The following is a 21,298-nucleotide window of genomic DNA, read 5'->3' on the forward strand; positions in this document are numbered from 1 at the left end:
AGGACAAGAAAGGAGCAAGGTGATTACGGCCATTAGAGGATTTCCTGGGAATGCAGGAAAGATTTGCAATTGTTGGAAAGGGACAATGCTGGGAGCCGTATGCGGCGCGCACGTGCACTTGGGTTTCTGAGAAGTAAATCCACTTGCCGGAACCAGCCTATCGTTTCTTTGCTGAAGAATAGAAATGTACCTCCTCTCCTCGCCGTTCCCAAGCTTTTCCCGCCAACTAGTGATCACGCCCAACGAATCAATGCCGGACCAGTCAGTGCCTCAGACCATCAGTGCAGTGATGTGTTCGATTGGATGTCGATATCTGAGGGGCGTGCCCTGGAACTGGTTGGTCAGCATCTTCAGAGGGGGGGCTGGACATAGGGGGTTTTAAGGACATTGCAGAGCACGAAAAGACGCTCTGAGCCCTGGGTAAACGGCTCATCCAGTCGCTTCTCGCTATGAACTCTTAACGCTTGCCGTTTTGCTAATGTACCCTTCTTTTTCTTGTAAATAATCTTGTAAATAAGTTTTCTCAAAGTGCCATTAAACCTGCTTGTACATATTTCACCAACTTCGAAGATTCAATCCTTCTTCAACCCGGAGTCTCTGCACGCTACCAAGTGAAGGCCGGGTCGACATAACCCCAGCGTCACGACAATGATTATTTCAGTACTCATGTTGAGGTCGTCCTGTCCACGTTTCATTTTACGTTCATTGCACTTTACTTTGCCATGCCGCCGTAGTTTAATCATTATGACGCTCAGCTACTAACATTATATACATGATGGTTTCGTGGCATCCCCTATGATGTACGCTGTAGTCAATGGCTCTAGTAATTTCGACCACCTGTGGTTTGATAACAAGCCCTGAGCAATAGGTCCCGAGTCCAACACCGGGCACGGCGGCCGTGTCCCCATGAACACACCTCCCTTGCGAAAGAGAGATGTCCCCTACATTGTATGCGTTTGTTACTCACTGCAACGAACCCGTAAGCACTTCGAATGCAGCCGTCGATTACTCAACGAATTTCTTATTGTGCTCATACATGAATGTATCGGATAAGATTGCACGAGTGTGTGGCATTCGGTGAGTTACGTGTTGTTATGAGGTACATTTCTAGGGATTCTCAAACGCATTCGATCTGCGGTTGCGCTCTGAAACACCATAAAAGTGAAACGACGCGCATTGCTCGTCAGACGGAGTTCTGTGTTGTGGATTAGCGCTTTTACTAACTACGCAGTAAGTGCGACCTTGACGACCCTAAATGTCACTAAGTTTGCAGGGGCAAGTGCGAGTTCTATGTTCGTAAATTACTTCCTGTGGTTTGTAAGCACGAAAGAACGGAAGTACAACCAAGGAAAGACCGAAGCGGCAGGAGCGCGCGAATGCCGGCACAACACTGCAGAACTGCATCGCCGCGCCATCTGACCTTGCACTTCTAGAGGCGAGACCTTGACGCACGCATTCGCGTCCTTTATTGCTCGCAGCCGTATCTTTTCATCGCTTATAGCAACCAGTGCGGCGACGTGATGTTTTAGGCACGTGGCGTCGCCGCGTTTTAATTACAATGTCGCGAACGCATTCCGGCGTATGATGAATGAGGCGGGCTTGCTTCGCATAGGGGTGGTTGAGTCTAGCGCCTCGTCTATTTTTACAAACTGGGGAGGCACCGTTGAGTCTACATTCTCGGAAAGTTTACATATTTTACAGCGTAATCTAGCAGAGATCTTGACTGGTTTTAAGGCGTGGGTCGTACGCAGGCAGAAGGGGATGTATACCCCCTCCCCTCCCCCCCCCCCCCCCTCATGTCATATGAGCGAGACCGAAATTTATTCAACAATATAATACAAGCAAATACTCATTCCACTTATTGCGATCCCCTACCCACTCCCTCCGACCCCAGGTTGCCTAAATCCACAGATAAGCAGACCCCCCTCAGACGTAAACGTCACGCTGCCCCGCAGAATCGGTCTCTATGTCTCGAGGATTTTCCATCTCGATCTAGAGCAATATAATCTCGATACCTGGAGAATTTGCCAAGGACGCCAAACAGACTAGGCAGTCTTCTCCCGCCTGCCCTCTCCTCAACAATCCTTGACGTCAGCTGGCGCCGAACATTCGGGTTAAGGACTCCTTATCGTCTGTGCATACTTTCTCAACGTTTTTATATATATTATTACTTTTGCGCGCACCTTCTCTAACCCATAGACATGTTATTTTTCGCTCACCACGCAGGGAGCGACATGATTAGCATTCCCGCCAGACACATCCGGAACGCTCTCGATTAATTGTGATCGCACGTGACTTCTTCGTCAATGCATAAAGCTACGAAATGTTTTCTTCCTACCTGTGTTTCTTTTTTGCTTGTTGGTTGTCATTTCCACCCAACGCGGTGCATTTAAACATTTTGGGAGGACAAGCAATGAGGCCAGACAATAATCCACGCCGAGCAAGTTGGTCGACAAGGCGGGTAAAATGTGTTATCTGTCCGATCACCGCAAAGCGAACGGTGCGCCCCCAGCTGCGCGTGCGACTTGGTGGTTAAGAAAAGGACAGCGATGCCTCGTGTTTAGTACTGCATATAGCCAGCTTGTTTGCCACAAGCGATGAAAAAGATATGTATGCGATCAGGAAAGGGCGCGAAGCGCTCATCAAGGTCGCAAAACCAGAGCTGCCGTGTCAGATGGCGAGGTGATGCAGTTCTGCAGGCTGACTCAGACCCCGAGCCTTGCTTTGTCTGGTTGTACTAGCTGGGACATAAGTCCCCGGAACTCCCGAACGGCGACCAACCGCATACATTTCTTGTCGTCGACTATACGTTTTCAGGCCATGCTCACGATTGTAAAGGTTTGACTTGAGCTCCCTCACTTGTGCTGTTGATATAAGGGATTAATCGCTCACAATGCATTCCTGGTCTTAAATTTTTTTTTTTTTGGTTGGTTCACAGGAAGGGAAAGGCGCAGTATCTGTCACACTTGCTCTGTGGACACCTGAACCGCGCCGTAAGGGAAGGGAGGAAGGTGGGAGTGAAAGTGGAAAGAGAGAAGGGGGAGCCGTAGTGGAGGGCTACGGAGTAATTTCGACCACCTCCGTAGCCCTCCACTACGGAGGTGGTCGAAATTACTCCGTAGCTTAAATCACCAAAGCGCGTTTCTAGAGGCTTAATTCCCCGGCGGGGCGTTCTACGGACTCCTTCCAGCATACATGCATAATCTTGAACTCGCAGCAGCTGGATGAATGAACGAACACTCGAATGAATGTTACTAAAATCCAGCTATCCGTGCCGACAGCATGCATGAACGGTAATAACCCGGGCTGAGAATTTTTTTTTTTTTTTTTTTTTTTTTTACAGAGCGAAGAGAAGATGTAGCAAGCAGTGGCATATATCACGTATTTTTACGCATAATTAAAGCAGCATCCGACTTTCCACTTGCGTAGAAAATATGAAAGAAAAAGCTCTCACATCGCGCGCTTCAATCTGATGACGGGCATTCATCCTTGCGTCTGCACTAGTAAGCAACAAAAACAAAGAAACAGTTACTTTGAGAGAGAAAGACTCTCTGAACTTTCCTAATGCACGAGGCCTACACAAAGTATCAGACGCGACGGTTGAAGTGAGACCGAAACCGGTTCACCGGCCTCCTATAGCAAGGACAACAGAGCGTCAATGCCATTAAGAGCTTGCGGTTCTGGGTGCGGACAACGGCCACGCTCAGCCTTGCGCAAGATGAAAGGCGGAATATTCAGCTCTCTTTTTTTTTTTTTTCTTGCGCCTAGTCTCTTTCTCTGCACTGTCCGCTTTGCCATGTCGTTATTAAGACTCTCCGCATCCAATAGGCCGCGCTCGCCGCGGCGTTTTCCTTTGTTTCTGAGGTAACTGCCCATTGAGTGCAAAGTAGCATTTCTCGGAACAGCGCATAAATATCTTACTTGCCACAAGACTGCCTTTAGTGATTTAGAGTTATTTAACTAGCATTGACATCGCACAGCCCACGAAAGCGAGTTTTGCGCCTCTATCGAAAAGCGGCGGAAAGCGGTTAACCGAAGGTATGCCTTCATGTTCTTTCCCGGTTTGACACCCTGCTCTTTCCCGTGGCCCCACCGCGGTGGCTAGATGCGCGGCTACTGAGCCAGAGTTCGAACGTCACCGCCGGCAGCTGTGTTTCGATGGAGGTGTTGTTGTTGTTGTTGTGGCTGTAAGAAGAAGGAAAAGAAAATTCACGGGCCTGCTACTGGCTCTGTAGCTGAGCCACCTCCGCTGCCTCGTGCAGACAGAAGAGAAAATAGAGAAGAAAAGGAAGAGGGAAAGAAAGACGCGCGCCGCAACAACAGCCGTCGTCCACCACCGAAGCGGTGGCGGGTGCAATGACGGCCTACAACAGATAAAAATTCGGTGGCAGGCTAGCCACCGCCGCTACCTGCCCCAGCCCCATCAGGGGAGAGGCGCTGTGAAATGGAGAGGTGTCCGTGTGCTGTGCGTTGTCAGTGTACGTTAAGGATCCCTAGGTGGTCGAAGCTGCTCCGGAATCTTCCACTACGGCTCCTCTTTCTGCCTTTGCAATTTCACTCCCACCTTTCATCTTTCCCTTACGGCGCAATCAGGTGTCCACGGAACAAGTGTGACAGATGCTGCACCTTTCCTTTCCTTTAACCAATTATTATTATTATTATTATTATTATTATTATTATTATTATTATTATTATTATTATTATTATTATTATTATTATTATTATTATTATTATTATTATTATTATTATTATTATACTGCGCCTTTACTTTGCTGTTAACCAATACTGCACCGACACCTCTACGTTTCACCTCCATTGAAACGCATCCACCGGCGGTCGGTGGCGGTGGTAGAAACATTTATTATTGTTGTTGTGGCTGTAGGAAGAAGGAAAAGAAAATGCACGGACCTGCTACTGGCTCTGTAGCTGAGCCACCTGATTTATTTATAGGAAGGGAAAGGCGCGGTAACTGTCTCACCCATTTTCTGTGGACACCTCAACCGCTCCGTAAGGGAAGGGAGGAAGGTGGGAGTGAAAGTGGAGAGAAAGAGGAGCCGTAGTGGAGGGCTACGGAATAATTTCGACCACCTGGGGATCTTTAACGTGCGCTGACATCGCTCGTGCAGACAGAAGAGAGAAAATGGAGAAAAAATAAAAAGAAGAGGGAGAGAAAGACGCGCGCCGCTACAGCCATCGTCTAGCACCCAAGCGGTGACGGGCGAAATGACGGCCTACAACAGATCAAAATTTGGTGGCTGGCTAGCACCCGCCACAAGCGGCGTTGACCTACCGTCCCAGCCCCGTAGGGCCAGGAACAGCCACCCTTCACCCCGAACCTCCGCTCATTTATTGCCAATATTAGTGTGTGTGTGTGTGTGGGGGGGGGGGGGGGGGGGGGGCTACATGGCATTTGAGAGCCCCCTCCAAGTACGGAGGGCCCTCTTACAAAGCAAAGGAAAGCCCTTGGAGGGCTATCCTAGCGAGAATGCTAGTAATGATCTTGCACTGGTCCCGATACCAGGTACTGGTGAGTATAGATTCTTTAAATAATCTAGGACAACCTCTGGTGAAGGAGGATGTGGGAATGAGGTGCAGGTGAGTCGTGTGTGTAGAAAGTTGATACGTTTGCAACAGAGCTTGCAGGAAGGAGAAAACTGATCATGAAAGCGGGCGTGGAGAAGTATGGGGTATGGGGCTGTGCGTGTTTGTAGCTTGCGCCAATGGGCAGCTTGTGTTATTGTGAGAATCTGGGCAGGGGGTGCGTAATTCCTCATATTTTCGCGGTAGTAGTTCAGAATGTCACGAAAGGACAGCAGTCACTCCCAGACATTTGAGGACGACCGTTCCTCTCCAGCCTGGAAAGTGAGACCTAGGGTTAGGGAGTGAGCCTCCCCATAATCGGGAAGGCCCGCATGTGCGGGTGTCCAAATAAGGGTGACAGTTTGCCGGGGTTGCCGAAAACGCTAAAGGCGGTGGGTGTGGCAGGATACTAAACTAGTGGCAAAGTAAAGGACAACCGTTTTAGAATCAGAAATTATTTTCGTGGCGGATGTGGATGTCATGGCTAGTGCAATGGCTGCCTCCTCCACCTCTGTTGTAGAATCGGTGTGAATTGAGCATGCAGAGAGAAAGAAGTTTTGCATGGTTGTTTGTAACCGCTAGTACCTTACGATCGGTGTTTGCATAAGTGGCCGCATCTGCATATGCTACATTGGGGTCTTCTCCATATTGTCTGTGTAAGGCTTGCGCCCTGGCTGTTCTGGGTTTGCCGTCCCATTCCGTGTTCATGTTTTTAGGCAGGGGAGGTACTAAAGTTTTGGAGTGTATTTCAGGAGGTACTGGGGCGCATCCAGATGGGAGTCCTATTGGGGATATGTGTAGAGAAGAGAGCAGTGCGCGACCTGCTGGTGTATGCGAAAGGCGGGCCTGGGCTGTCAGCGTGGCTTCACGGAGTTCTTCATACGTATTATGGGCCCAAGCTAGAGTAAGCGGAGTGTCGATGTGCTGGGAGGAAGGCACAGGCTGTTTTTGTACAACTGCGGAGTAAAGCGTTCACTCGATTGCGCTCCTTGCTAGTGAGGGATAAGTATGGCAGAGGGTATGGGAGTAGAGAGTCATTCTTAACATTCTGATTTGAGTTACTAGGGGAATCGGTTGTGTACTGGGTATCAGAGTTATAGGTGAGTTATCAAGATGAGTGGATTTGGATTGGCGGAATGGATTGGAGGAAGAGTTGAGATTTAAACGGTGTGCAGGATAGGCCTCTCTTCTTCGCATAGGTCTCAATAGTGTTGAGGGCTGTTTGGAGATGAGTCTCTATAGTGGCGTCACTGCCTCGGCATATCCAGACAATGATGTCATCGACATAGAGAGAGAAATGTATGTCTGTAATTTAAGAAAGTTCTTTTGGGAAATAAATAAGGGCAATGTTAAAGATGTTAAAGAGTATCGGTGAAAGGACCGCTTGTTGAGGTGTTCCCCGAGTACTGAACTTGATGTTTCGAAGCGTATGAGGGCCTAGCGTGAGAGTCGCTGTTCCGTTGCAGAGGAAAGCCCTTATGTAGGTATACATATGGCTGCCTACTTGTATCGTTTGTAGATTATAAAGAATGACAGAGTGTGTTATATTATCAAATGCTTTGATGAGGTCGACTCCAAGAACGGCCCGTGTATCGCGAGTTTTCGAATCAAGGATATGGTGCTCTAGCTGTAGGAAAACATCTTGATTGGCCAGACCCGGACGGAAACCGAGCATGCATTTGGGCAGAAGTTCCCGTTCCTCGAGAAAGCTGCTTAGTCGTGTATGAATCGCATGCGCCATTATTTTTCCGACACAAGAAGTGAGGGAAATAGGTCGAAGATTGGTGGGAAGAAGCGGTTTGCCTGGTTTTGGTATTAAGACTACTTTTGCCTCCTTTCACTGAGCCGGCAAATTGGCTTGTTGCCAGTATTCATTAAAACAATTTATTAAGGATGTATAGAGGGGGTTTCTAAGTTGCGCAGAGCTTTATTGGTAATACCATCAAATCCGTGAGCTGAGGAGGTAATTAGGTTCTCAAGTTCTGCAACTACTTCCGCTTCTGTGATAGGCTGATTTAGGAGGTCATTATGGAGTCCTCTATAATTCGAATGGGACATTGGTTGGTAAGGTTTAAAGTATGTAGCTGAAGTAGCTCTGAGGCGGTATGGGGGGAAATGCGAATTAGTTTTGTGAGGTTATGTCTTTGTGGTGTCATAGATTGAGATGGGTCTATGAGATGTCGGAAGAGGTTCCATGTTTGAGGCAGGCTCATGTTACCATCAAGGCGGTTGGGTTCGAACCCGGGTAATAGGTTCAGTAGTCGACAGTCTTTAACACTGGGAGTGGGATGCCGTGGTGGCTGCTCCTCGCTATACGGGGCTGGGAATGGTAGGCCCTGGCCGTTCGCGGAGGGGCCTCGCCTGCCACCCGTGGTTGTACCTGTTGTAGGCCGTCTTTGCACCCGTCACTGCTTCGGTGGCGGACGACGGCTGTTGTGACGCGAGTCTTTCTCTCTACCTCTTCTTCTTTTACTTTCATCTCTATTCTCTCTTCTGTCCGCACGAGGCAGCGGAGGTAGCTCAGCTCCCGAGCGAGTAGCAGGCTTGTGCATTTTCTTTTCCTTCTTCCTACGCAGCAACAACAACAACTTTACCGCTGAGCCACGACGGCGGAGCAAAATTCTTTAGTTTATTTGTTTGTTGTTATTTTTTAGGAAAGGAAAAGCGCAATTTTTGTCTCACTTATCGGTGGACACCTACACATAAAATTAACAGCATACAATAAGAGGTACATTGTGACCGGTTCGAATCCCTATAGCCAGCCTAGCCCCCAATTCGGCTAGCAGTTAGATCCCAAGTCAGAACAGGGATGGTATGATTTCATTCTGAACGCGGCAAAATAACTGCTGCCTCACAATTTTGATGCATAGTCACGTTTCGTTGCAAAACCCTTAGCGAGAGACGTTTTGCAAAGCCAAAAGAAGGAGGTAATTAGGCAAGAGAAGGCACCTTAACCTCTTGCAGAGTGCGCATTGCTTTCGACGAAAGAAAAGGGCACTTTACGAAAGTTTTTTTTTTTTTTCGATGTCTGATCATCACACCTGATCCGCCCAGTACAGAAGTGAGCAAGGAAGAAGGAAAAGAGCAGGCAAAACTGCAGCTGATTAAGCCGCATTGGCCACAGAATGCGATACGCTCTAGCATGTCGCGTTTCATTCCGAATTCGATTCGAGGCTAAGGTTTCAAAGCCAGCCTTCAGCAAAAATAGGCGAAAACAGTAAATGAAGACCTTATTGACAGCGCACTACAAAAGTGTTGGAGCATTCAACACATATTAAGAGGGTATTGCGATAGCAGTGTCTTTGTATCTAGCACGCACGAATGGAGGTTGATGAAAACGATAGCATGCAACGCACAAATCTTAGGTATTTTTAGTCAATAATTGATTTTTTAACTAACCCATGCTGTATACATGCAGTAGATTTGGCTGCCCACAATGAGCCATGACCAGTCCCCCCTCGTGGGTATGTGACATTTACCAAAGAAGAAGAAGAAGCGCAAAAGAGTGGCAAATTACATTCCAAATTTTTGCTTCATATTTTTTTTATTCAATAACTTTTGTGATCTTAAATCTTATGTTTTTGTTTAGTTGTCAATTACTTTAATACACTAATTCAGTTTGTGTAGGACATTTGGCAGTCCACACTGAACCCTGGCCAATCCCCCTTCGTGGGTATGTGCCAAATATCAAGGAAGAAGAAGAAGAAGAAGAAATAAGCAGGAAGGCTATGTGCGGCGGTTACAGCGGCTTCTGCCGCTAGTATACTTGCGTACTGTTCTTCCCACTCTGCCTGCTGGTAGGCTGGATTTTAGCTCCGTCTTTTTGCATGCCGACATTGATGGCCGCCCTTATCGTGCTCGGCACTTTAGAGGTGCCTTACGTGATGTAACCTAAGTGTTATCAGTCCCATCTGACAATCCTAAATATCCCATGTGTGGATGGTAGCGTGCGAGACAGCCACAGCTAAGCTCGTAAGCACCGCCGAATTACATTTGAAAAACAGTCACCTTGTTGCAGACCCGGATGCGAGACTGTCAAGCTTAGTTTCTATGGCTCCCAGAACCTTTCGAAGATTTCTGCATGAGTAATGTGTTTCAATCTTGCTGAAATGCTGTCCTGTATCACAGTAGAACACTGTAAAATCACGGAAGCATCATGGGTTCCACAGAATCCTATGCCGGCAGCCCATTTCGTAAGAATATGATTTCTTTACAGGGCTGCAAGTCGGATCTTACTTTTATTGTTAGATGTCAACGCACATTAATGAAACCAAACTGCCCTATAAATTATATGGAGCCCTCCACCATGGCGTCACTCATAGGATCTGTCCCCTTTGCTAGGTTAAAGCCCGTAAACCTAAATATAAACATTGTCTTAAGTGTTAGTTTTTAAGTGATACTGCCACCCGGATACTAGAGATGTGTGGCTCCAAAATCGCGTTGACCTTTGACCCTTTCGAGTGCCGACAGAATAAAAAAACTTCGCCGCCGGTAGGTTTCGCACCTAGGCCGAAAAAAAACAGATCGCCTTCGCTGGCCACCGCGTTACAGCACTTCGCCATCTTGCTTTTGTTTTTCTTTGATGTCTCTACGCCATCCCGGTAGCCGGTTTTCCCAGCTGCGATTCGATTGTCGTCGTCTTTATCACCTGTGACAAAGTCGCAGACCGAGAAGGATGGTATTAATTTTGAATGCCTGGCTGAGGTTTAACAGATGGCCTCCAGGTGGCACATGAAGAGGAAGATGTTAGTATTTAATAGGTTGTATCTGCTTTCAGGTGTTAGTGTCGATTGTTAGCATGAGATCGTTGGAATTGTACGACGTGGAGTGTCGCCATACGTGCTCAGCGAGGGAAACAGCGATGGGCAAGCCGTTGGCGAGAGTGCGAGAGAGAATCGTAGGGCTGTGGCTCAGCAGACCAAATCAGTGTTAAACCAGCGCGATCGGTACTTACTGCACGATCAGCGACGCTTAGCTATGCCAAACCATCAGTCAGTTTTAGAGCATAGCTCTTCTTCTTCTTCTTCTTCTTCTTCCTTGCTCTACTCTTCGCACTGCACTACTCAAGATCGATCACTTGCGCTTTTGGTCAGAAGTGGCCTAGCGCGAGCGCTGCTGCCGACGTCAATACCCGCTTCTTCATTTTGCTATAGGGATCCCAACCTGGGCCAGGAAGGCGCTCCATGGATGGATGGATGGATGGAATATAGGCGCGTCCCCTTTGAAACGGGGTGGTAGCAGTAGCTATCATGCTCATTTTTCTCCCTATATCTTAATTATTGATTTAGAATTCTTAACTAAACCACTATTCTATTTATTAAATTTTTGTTCCTACATTGCTAACATTATGTCACTTCTCTTCTTTTAAGCCACCAATCTTCCAGTCGTTTTTTGCTAGTTTCCACCGCCGGTTTATTCACCCGGCCACTGTTATCTCTAAACCCCAGAGCTTCAGGAACAGTGATTGCGCCTGCATCAACTTCCGAATGGATACCATTACATTCGAGTATAATATCCCTACTGAAAAAAATCTGTATATAGGACCTATTCATATGGGGTTATTGGACATGGGAGTTGTGGGAGTTGAGGGAGTGGTAGGAGTAAAAGGAGTAGTAGGAGTCGCAGGCTATGTGCGTTGTCGAATGTGGTCAGCGCCCTTCGTTGTGGGGAAAATGAGGATGCAGGCTAAAAGGACGTTCAGGTAAATAAAAAAATGCACGTAAATAAAAAAATGAAAAAAAAAAAAATCTTGCCTCACCAGGAATCGAACCATGATGTTACGGATTACACCATTTACCAGCCCAGCGCGCTAACCACTACACCACGGCGGCAGATGGTTTGTATGCTTATATTCGTCGTTTTCTATTGCGATTTTCTGTTTCGCACTTTGCATCTTTTTCTTACGTGCGGTCGTCCTTCGACGATTGCCCTGTAAACATGCTGAACCTTTTTCTTTTCTATCAATACACATAGGCAATATCATCTATCATTCAAACGTATCAGTGTTTTGAACGTACACCTAAGAATATGCGAATATGTTACGTACTGGCTATTTTTTCGCCGTGTTAGAGCGCATTTTTCTTTCTACTACAGAGATATCTCGTACGGATCCGCTTGTCATATATATGACCTTTTAACTTCCCATGCTGCCAGCGGAGCAGCGGCGGCGGTATTTCACTTCCCATCGCTACCTTTGATTATGCAAACCCTTAAATAAGCATCGCTGTTGATATGCAGCTATCAATGAATGGTTCGGTAGGCGGCGACGTGTGTTTTGAGTTATGCTCGAACATACTTATGTTCATGTGGAAAGGCGAATTGATTCCCTGCGCTTCCGTATTGCAGAATCGTCATCAATTACAGATATGAACGTGCGTCATAAGGTCGGAAGACGTGCAGCGATTGTTGATTGTAATTACCGCATGCGCTCACAGCAGCGCATGCAGAAATCGAAATGTAAAACAAACTTTCATGTTCATTTCATTCAAATTTGAAAAAGGCTTTCTTGTTTTTAATTCTTGATTGAATTTAGCGGGGACACCGCATGCGTATATCAAACTTTGCCTTTTCAAACTTCCATAAACAAATCCTGATTAAGGAGCCCATCCAACTCCTGTATCATGGTACACAGGACCTATTCACAACTCCGATAACTCCTAATATATATCCCACATGTGATATACAGGAGATAAAGGAGTCTGAAAAGGAGTAACAGGACCTATATGCATATCTGGCGCGTCCTCCTACTAGTCCTGAATGCGTCTTTATGGGTCCTTTATGCCCCATTTCGGCTCCTGCATACTCCCATATTATTTTATACAGGACCTATTAAAACCGCAAATAGGTTTTTTCAATAGGGATGGTCAATTGTTTCACTGGAGTTTCCACATAAAGCAAATACTAACATCCAAGAGCTGGCAATCAGCGCCCTCTTCGGCGGGAATTTCAGAACGCGGGAGGCGGACGGCTCAGGCGACTCATTTCACAGCGCGTTTCATTTTTAAATACGCCACCTTGAAGGATATTTTCGGCGTGGAAATCTCAGAAATGGGGAACGACTGCTTTTTAACAAGAACAGGGAGGAAAACGTCATACATAACAGCTGTTCCTGTGGAAGCGAAGTGTGTGTCACAGGTGAGCGACGTCTCTTACAACGTCCATTTCGAGGTCAATACACAATTGCTCAGCATTTCTCACGTTATAAACAGACTCGCAGTGCTAGTTAGGAACTATTTCGGGTTTCTCCACACGATGCTGTCTCAAGTTTTGCATGCTCGGCACAGGGGTTAATCGAGCATGTGGTTTTGTAATTATTGCATGCGTTTACATTTGGCTCGTGCGCATATAAGCGCGGTTAAGGTCGCTGCGATATTCTAGCTCGCACGTTCATGTGTGCACGCATCGCTGATATAGTCTCCCAGAGTGGATTCCTAATAACGATTACGCACGAACACACCGCGCAGGTGCACTCCGCTCTGTTTTGTCCGCACGTGTACAATTGCGCTCTTGTCTAGACTCCCATTTAGCAAAATTTATTTTTTCAGCCGTGAACTATAGATTAACGGCACTTAATAGCAAATTGTAAATTTTCGAATCCTCGAAGTTTGCAAACGTTGCAATAGTTTGCATGAAAACGGTTGTTTTGTCTGCCAGCTTCGCAAACTGAGCCAGCTATCCTGGAATGTTACGACCTTTCCTGCAGCCGAAAACTGTCCCCAAGTGTCTTAGGGAGTTTGAAAAGACAGCGATAACACGAGAAGCGATGTACAATAGCGCCGGAAGACTCTGCTTGTCATCTGTGTTGAGCAATCTTGTGCAGCTAATTCGGAATGGGTGCATACAAATACGCTAATATTCCATCCTGCTAGTTGCATACGACACCACTGTCAAATCCATTTAACATTGCCTGCAAAGCATGCTGTCTTCTAACGTGTGAAAAGCAGCGATCGAGTCGGTTTTAGGTAGGGTTGCAAGCTTTCGTTTAGAAATCAAGTCTTCGAATCAGTTTGAGGCGTGACTGCGTTTATTATTACTGTTAAGCGATACGAATTAAAGTGACACTACTGCGAAGCAGACACTTAATTCTGTTACCCGCAGCTATCCAGGATTCGCGCCTGTGCTTCTTATACCACTTGCCCGCGAAGCGGTAAAATCTAACTGGCAGATCCCGGTTGTGTGTGTCGCGCAGACTGTTGTGAGAGTGCACAACACAACAGTAATGGCTTCCTGCTTTTCGCGAAGACGAGGGGAGAGATTTCATTACAAACAGTTAGATAATGTTACGAGCGACGCACGTTTCGGCCCTGCTCAATGCGTTGCCGCGCCAGCGGCACTCGACGACTCCGCATGCCGGCCAGCTCCCGGCAGTTTCGCCTCGAGCTGCTGTAGCGCTGCTGTCGCGCCTCGAAACTTTAGGTAGTGAGCCCTATAGTCCTTAGCACTACCCGACGCCACTGAGCGATCGTCATGATCGTGGGCACGGGGGCTGTCAGCTATGACACCGCGTCACTAGGCGGGGAATTCAACCAACTGCTTCGCCAGTGCTTGGGTGCCCATTTTCACCATAGTGGAGATGCGTGCCCGTCCGAGTGCGTCAAATGATGCTGAGTCTGATCATACAGCCGACATATATCTCCGAGAAGCAGCAGCAAAGACAAAGCGTGATCGGCTACAGGTAGTGACCAGCAAAGCTCACATGGAGAAGAAACGGCAGTATGACCGTGTAGCCATGCCCAACTGAGCTTACGCTCGACTAAGGAAATTTAACCGGGACAAACATCAGCATTTTGTTTTCATTCCCTCTGCTCAGCATTAGTTGAACCTGTTTTCCCACGTGGCATCTAGTGAAGAAATATGCAGGCGCATATTGTGAAGAAAAAAAGACATGGTAACATATATCCCCTTATATTAAAACAAAGACTCACCCGTCAGCACTATGGACTGCGGCAAAGCCAGGATGCCGATTCCGGCTACCCCTCCCACCACGAACACGGTGGCCAGGAACAAAGATATTCCGTGAGGCGGGACAGTGTTCTCGTCGTCATGGTCCGCCTGCTTGATCTGCAGAAGAACAAATGGTTCGTTCAACAAAAAAGGCGCTTTTTTATATTGAGTGTCAAAAGGAGTCAGCTCTCGGACTATATAATTCAGCTGGGCATGCTGTTGGGCAAGTTAGTTCATGACGTAGGAAAAGTAAGCTTCGCAAATCTAAAGAAAAGACAGGTTTCGTCCGAACTTCTCTTGTGATTGTCTTTTCGCTCCATCTACCTTCCCTACCTATGACTCGTATATATGAGCACTTCTAGCGCTCGTTGTCATAACTGCCGTTAGCCGATTAGCATTAGGTCCTAATGACGTCAACGCCGTCAACGATTTTTAGTACAACAAGGGAACGCTAACGCAGGCGCATACTGGTGCGCCACTGCGCATGGTCAAGTCCCGTTAACACCTTCATTAGTGCGTCCCCGCTATGCTAAACTTTCAAAAAATACCTTTAGGCGTAAGCCAGATCAGCGTAACCTCAGCAAACTATTTTATGAGTTATGTTAACAGCAAATTAACTACGCACCATCGGTGCTTGATGAAAGTTTTCCAACTCGTTTTGTAGTAAAACGAAAATTATAAATTTACAATATAAATTACAAATTATAAATAATAATATATAATATTTTATAAAAATTATAAAAGGGGCGACATTGTTCCCTTTGTACAGACTTGCTTGGTATTGTTTCTGTGTGTCACTTGCGGCCTAAAAATTAGCAATGGTACCACCTGTAGTCAAGCCTGTGCAATCTAATTTGTTATTCGTAAACATATGTTTCGGCAAATGCTTTATAGGTCAGCTCCAGCAACGTGTTTAGTCGCGTCATAATGTATGGTACTGCACAGACACGTCATAATCGATAACATTTGCATTGCTACTAGAAAATTATTAGACGACGGTAGTTCGAACTACTATTAGCCTGCCACATTGGCCATCTTGGCAGATAATTTACTTGTCTCTTTGGCGAACGTAGACTTGTATTTAACTGTAGACCATGCATACCACTGCCTACCTGCGCCTTCGTTCGCAGGCTCCGCGAATATTTGACCGAATATGTCAAGCGCCAAGAAGACCAATCGCTCTCTTTCAGTTGCTAACATTCTGTTCTTCGTGTGCAAAGTTCTATGCGATTTATAACACACGTTTCTCGCAGTTCTTTTCTTTTACTTTGCTAGCTATTCACGCCCAGCGTCCCTTTTCATTCTGCCTTCACTCAGATATTGCAATTCTATTGCTACATAATAAGGGATAGCCTGATTACAAATGCATTGAAGCCTGCTCCCACGTAAATGCCACATTACAGAACGACTGCACGATAGAGTCCACAGTGAATATATATAGACGGTGCGACAGAGTGGCACAGTGGCAGCGTAAGGCTGTTATTACTTTCTTTTTTTTTTTTTTCATTATTAGAATCAATCAGTGCGCGTAACTTGTGTTTGTTTTCATTCTCCCGTGACGAGGAGGGGGTTCGTCACTTCTGGCATCATCAATCTGCCTGCAAGAGAGCGCAATACTAAGAAACGCTGAGCTGTTCTCAGTACCCGAACATTGTCAGTGTCAGTCAGCAGCCTCTAGATCGACTAAGGATCTCTTTCGTAACAATGGCGCGCTACTTTCCACGAAGCTGTTCGTTTCAACCATTCTGTATAGCACTTCGTAGATACCCGTTTGTGGACTGATCGGCATCGACCGGCGTAGACAGCACAGCGTAGGATGAAGGCTATTGGGGTTTGATAGGGTGTAATTAACGCATCAGCATAACAGATGATATAATTTCAGCGACCGCGAAGCGAGCACAAGGAGGAAGGCGAAGAAGAGACATAAGACAGGTCTGAGCGGGGAGGTTGAAAAAGAGGAGAAAGTATGAGGAGGAGCGTATGGGGGTGAGCTCAAGGAGGAAAGTGGAGCCGGACGGTTGGGCGAGGTTGGCAGAATCTGTATGCTCTCTCTACGGCGACAGTTGCAACGAAAGGCTCCGGCTGCACGCAGGCGTGCCGCCGATGCCGAGCTTCGTTGTCATTGGGCGCTGCGCATTCCGTATATGTAGGTATATAAAGTGCTCCAGAAGATTGCCCAAACTTCAAGAGCATTGCGGGTGGCCCTACATAATGCACCGAACCCCTATGTTTTAAATACCTCCACAGCTGCACTTAAATTTCAGATTTCCGAGTAACGTAACCAAATGCTTTTTTTTTTTTTTTTCCTTCATATCGACTCCTTATTCCGAAACCTGGAGGTTTCGGACAATGAGGGCCAGAAACGTCAACGTATATAAGAGAGTGTTCCTTCTATCAATGCCTCGATCTTGCCGTTCTTGCTGCGCTATCAATCTATCCTCTTTAGGGAAATAAGGATGTTCGAAAAATTTTAATACCTAGCTATATATCCTACTATTCGATTTTTGAACGAATCAGAAATGTATATTCAAAATAATTCGAAACGAATCGAATGGATTCTGAACTTTACGAATCCTTTTTGAATTGGAACAATGTTCGAGTGAGACCCACAGTTCTTTTCCTCGATGACTGTTCCCAAAGCAGGGTTCACAACTTCACATCGACTTCTCGTATCATAATCTCGCGATCATTATGTGCGCGACGAAGGGCTCTGCGCTGCGACGCGTTCTATACGTGTCGCAACGCTTTTAATGCTTGTGCACAGCACCTGCGACTGAATGACGCCACAGGGCTCAGACAAGTTCAACGAATCTTGCCTTGATGGCCTATCACAGGAGCCATGGCTCTTACGTATATAGCTGCCACCCGTCCCATGTCCAGAGTGTGGCTCAATATTTTATTATATTTCATAGTAAAGAACAAAAAGTAATTTAGGCGTATGTTTATTATAGCATAGCGCTCATAGAGCGTTTATTATAACCTCGTTTTTCGACCCCTTGACGACTATTTCGCACGGCATTTTAAAAGCTATGGCTTCATATCCATAAATTGTAGCACCATATATCTGACCGCTGTCGATTAGCTGTTTGGTAGGAATGTTTTTTTTTTCGAATTTCCCCAAAAAATAGCGATTATCTATACATATTCCATTCCGCTATGTCACTATGAGATTCGTATTTGATTCGACTTGGAAAGAGTAGTCTTCATCTACTCTAATTCATCTTTCCGAACATGGCTCATTGAGCTGAGGCACACGGCTACTATAATTTCATTTCATTTTTATATACTCAAGACCCCTTCTCGGCGGCATATTATACAAGGGGCGGTTACAATTTTCCACATTTCATAGCCGGTATTCACGTGTTACAAAAATGGCAAATAACTGTTCGCTCAGCACGCGAAGTTGGCAGGGCCAGGTTATTGTTATTGTATAAATAACGTCAGGAAGGTCATTCCAGTCTGCGGCACTATTATAGAAGAAGCTGCAAAGGTGTTGTTGCGTGCCTGTGGACGTGTGATCTGGATCTGATGAAGGGTGCAATAAGACATGTGTGTCGGTGGGACCATCTGGGCACAGTGTGCAAGTGGTAGTAAAAATGACACATGCTGGCTGTTGGCGGTGCAGTTCATGGGAATGGCCCGAAAGGGATTTCAGAGATGACAGGCTGGTGCTGTAATATGGCGTCATGAATTAGTGAATTTAGCTGCGCAGTTTTGTATTATCTCTAGTGGATTAGTCCAATAAACTCAATTTATATGCCACATGTGCAACGCATATTCTAATTTTCATTCCCCAAGTGCTCCGCAGGCCAATAACTTAAATTCCCTGGAGCATCGCGGGTATGGTGTCTTATGAAGCCAGACAGGGCGCCGAAGTAGTTTGCAATTTCAGTCCACGCTAAAAAACATCAGGCCGTCGTAATCAGCCGGAACACTCCACTATTGTTCCCCTCGTAACATGAGTCGCTCAAAAAATAACAAAAACAAAAGTGTCCTTGTTGCTTAATAATGTGGACGCAATCTCGTTTCAGAAACAGTCACTTAAGTTGGAAATGTGGCGCCATCTGCTCGCGAGAAAGCAGGACTGCATAACAGCTTTTCGTTGCCGGGCGCAGATGCCGCTACAGCTCCATTTCGCGATTGCTTCGAAACATGGCGGAAGTTTAAATTGGGACTCATGTGCTCAGACATACCCTTCGAGTATTTTCTTCTTATGTGTTGTCAAGAGCAGAGACAGCGCTTGAGAAGCAAGCTATCGCATTAATGCGATCCATGAAACTCCACAAATAATTTGCTTGCTCACTGGTGTCTAATTTAATTGAAGATGCATTCACTGCACTTCTACAAGCACCATGTTCCAGGTTATGTCCTCGCTGTCACTGCGCGCTCTAAGTGCTGCAGAAGTACATCAATAATTTACGGCCTATTCGTGTTCTTCTATATTTTGCCAAAAAGAAAGGTAAACCCAACTGGCAACTTTGATCATTTTCTCTTCTTCCCAACCGCCACAAAACCTATTATTACTTCATTCATGCCGATCCCTCTAATATGAACGCGAAACAAAGTTCAGCGTTCAGTTATTCATTACTGCGTTGTTGCTTGTATGAATCACATTTTTCCGTTTGGCGCATATACGTAAATTATATTTTAAGCTATAGCTGAGGATGTGTGAACTGACTATTTCTAATTATATTTGACCAACCCGTACAGCCGTGAGCCGAACAAAATGAACCACACTTCAGTGGCCAAACTCACTCGTTAAGATGTTACCTAGCAAAAATTACAGATTTTCTATGCTTGTACAAATAAATGCTACGTGCGCACTTACGCATAGAGGCAGCTTTCCGATACGCAATAAAAAAGGAAGAGCTGAAGCTCCGGTGTGTGCGCCGGAATTTTATCGCAGCGATGGTATATTGCGTAACAAAATACTTGCAAACGTTTATCTAATAACTTCCCATCGACGTCTCACTCCACATGCGCAAATGGATTTCCTTGTTTCGTAGAGCGCGTCCGCAGCCATGTGACCTGGCTGGCTGCCAAGCTCACGCTCCACGTCACTGTAGGACGCGCAACGACGTGTCCGTCTCCTCCTCCAAGCACGCCTCTTGGCGCGCTCTCTTATCTGGCACACGCCCGCGCCTGGCGTCAGTCAGTCGAAATCTTAGCGGGTCAGCCCAGATAGCGAGGCTGTACAGCAGTGCAGATAGTGGTTCCGAGATGTGTCGCTGCGACAGCGTCCCAGCGTGGCGCGCCTATCGCGAAATGCGCTCGCATTTCACAGACGCGGCCGCTGGCGTCATTTGTCACTGCGTGGTCGCACTTCTTGACGAGAGGGAGGATCTATTTTCGCTTTCAGCGATGCAAGCCTGCAGCACAGAAAGCATTTACTCTCTCCCGTAGATGTGATACAGCAAGAAATTGCTTTCGCATTCTTCTCCTATGTGAAATTGGTTGCCTAACCTGCACTTTCTCGTGTTCCTCCGGTCTGGTTTTTCCGAAATCAGCGCTCGGGATGCGGCATGCGGACATGGCTTAAGGTTATGTACCATTTAACGACTTGCGGCGCGCAGAGAACGAGAAAAGTATGTGAGTGAGATCCTGGAATGCTTACACGTGATGAAAAACGGTACGGTTTCATTTAAATGTCTTGCAGAGCCTAGAGCTATTCGCATAGTATTGCTGATGACATATGGAACTTAACGGCCGTCATGTCGAAAGTCAGGCCAGTGCCTCGTAATTTTGAATTCCAGCGAGGTAGCCGGTTTCGCCATCACCGGCCGCGTTGAGAAATTAACCCCTGCTTACTACCCTTCCTTACGCCAACCGACCCCCAGCATTTGCATACGATGAGAGCAGGCAATGGAAAAAAAAAAAAGAAAAGAATAGGGCTCTTTCTTGAGCGTCACACCATTGAAAGAGCGCCAACAGATTTTCGTTCCCGCTTTCATGACGAGGCGACGCTTTATAGAAGAGCATTCTAGGCAGAGCATTCTAGGCTACCTCAGTGTCTTTGCCACCGCTGGCCATAGAGGCCACCTAACGAGTTAGCAGTCTACGCCAGTAGCTCTTCATAAGGCGTCTGCAACTTCCTACCCATACCTGGCTAGCCACATCAGCATGAGCGAAGTAACAGGTGTCCAAAGGGCTCCCATAAAAAGCAACCGACGCGGCTCGCATTGAGTTCGAGAAGGTGTTGACCAGAGGAAATGAATGTCCGTATCGTACATGTACGGATCAAACCTTCTATCTCTCACTACGATGACAGCGTCACTCTATATGACTGAGCCATGAGTAGTTCTAGAGCTAAAGCTCTGGTACTCCATGGGCAAAAACTCGGAAACCAACTGGCTATTCCGCTTTGATCTTTAAATCCGGTAAAGGTCAAATCGGACTTTTAGTAGTGGTCGGCTAAGCCAACTGTGCTGTATGTATATACCTCTGTATAGTTACCATTGAGTGCAAGTGTACACAATAGTTACTAGTTAGTGACAAAGTAATTAAGAAATAATTAAGCATGTCAAATATAATTAGCGAAAAATGTGACATATCATTGGATAGCTACTGACAAGAGCAATATAGCATAGTTATTTAGTTAAATATTATCGGTAACATTTTTTGCAGTTAATAGGCATTCATATATGGCACTACAGCAGTATATGGTTCGTTAGTTACCGAAGAGAACATTATACTTACACCATTGATTAGTCATTGCCAAACCATGCAAACCAGCTTAGGCTCGATAAACCATGTTCGAACGCGTTTAACCCCACTT

The 21,298-nt window shown here is 46.3% G+C and overlaps 1 protein-coding gene across 2 annotated transcripts in view; it reads right to left on the reverse strand.

Annotated features, from left to right (window-relative positions):
- The window catches only part of LOC146172743 (uncharacterized), a 79,890-nt gene that overhangs the window by 12,665 nt on the left and 45,927 nt on the right, over positions 1-21,298 (reverse strand). For both annotated transcript variants that reach the window (XM_084584564.1, XM_084584563.1), the window contains exon 2: positions 14,505-14,640. In XM_084584564.1, the coding sequence (XP_084440690.1) occupies positions 14,505-14,640 (136 nt within the window). The remainder of the gene's footprint in view (positions 1-14,504; positions 14,641-21,298) is intronic.

The sequence above is a fragment of the Amblyomma maculatum genome, chromosome 11 (genome assembly GCF_055883805.1).
Source record: "Amblyomma maculatum isolate TAMU_Amacu chromosome 11, ASM5588380v1, whole genome shotgun sequence".
Taxonomy (NCBI): domain Eukaryota; kingdom Metazoa; phylum Arthropoda; class Arachnida; order Ixodida; family Ixodidae; genus Amblyomma; species Amblyomma maculatum.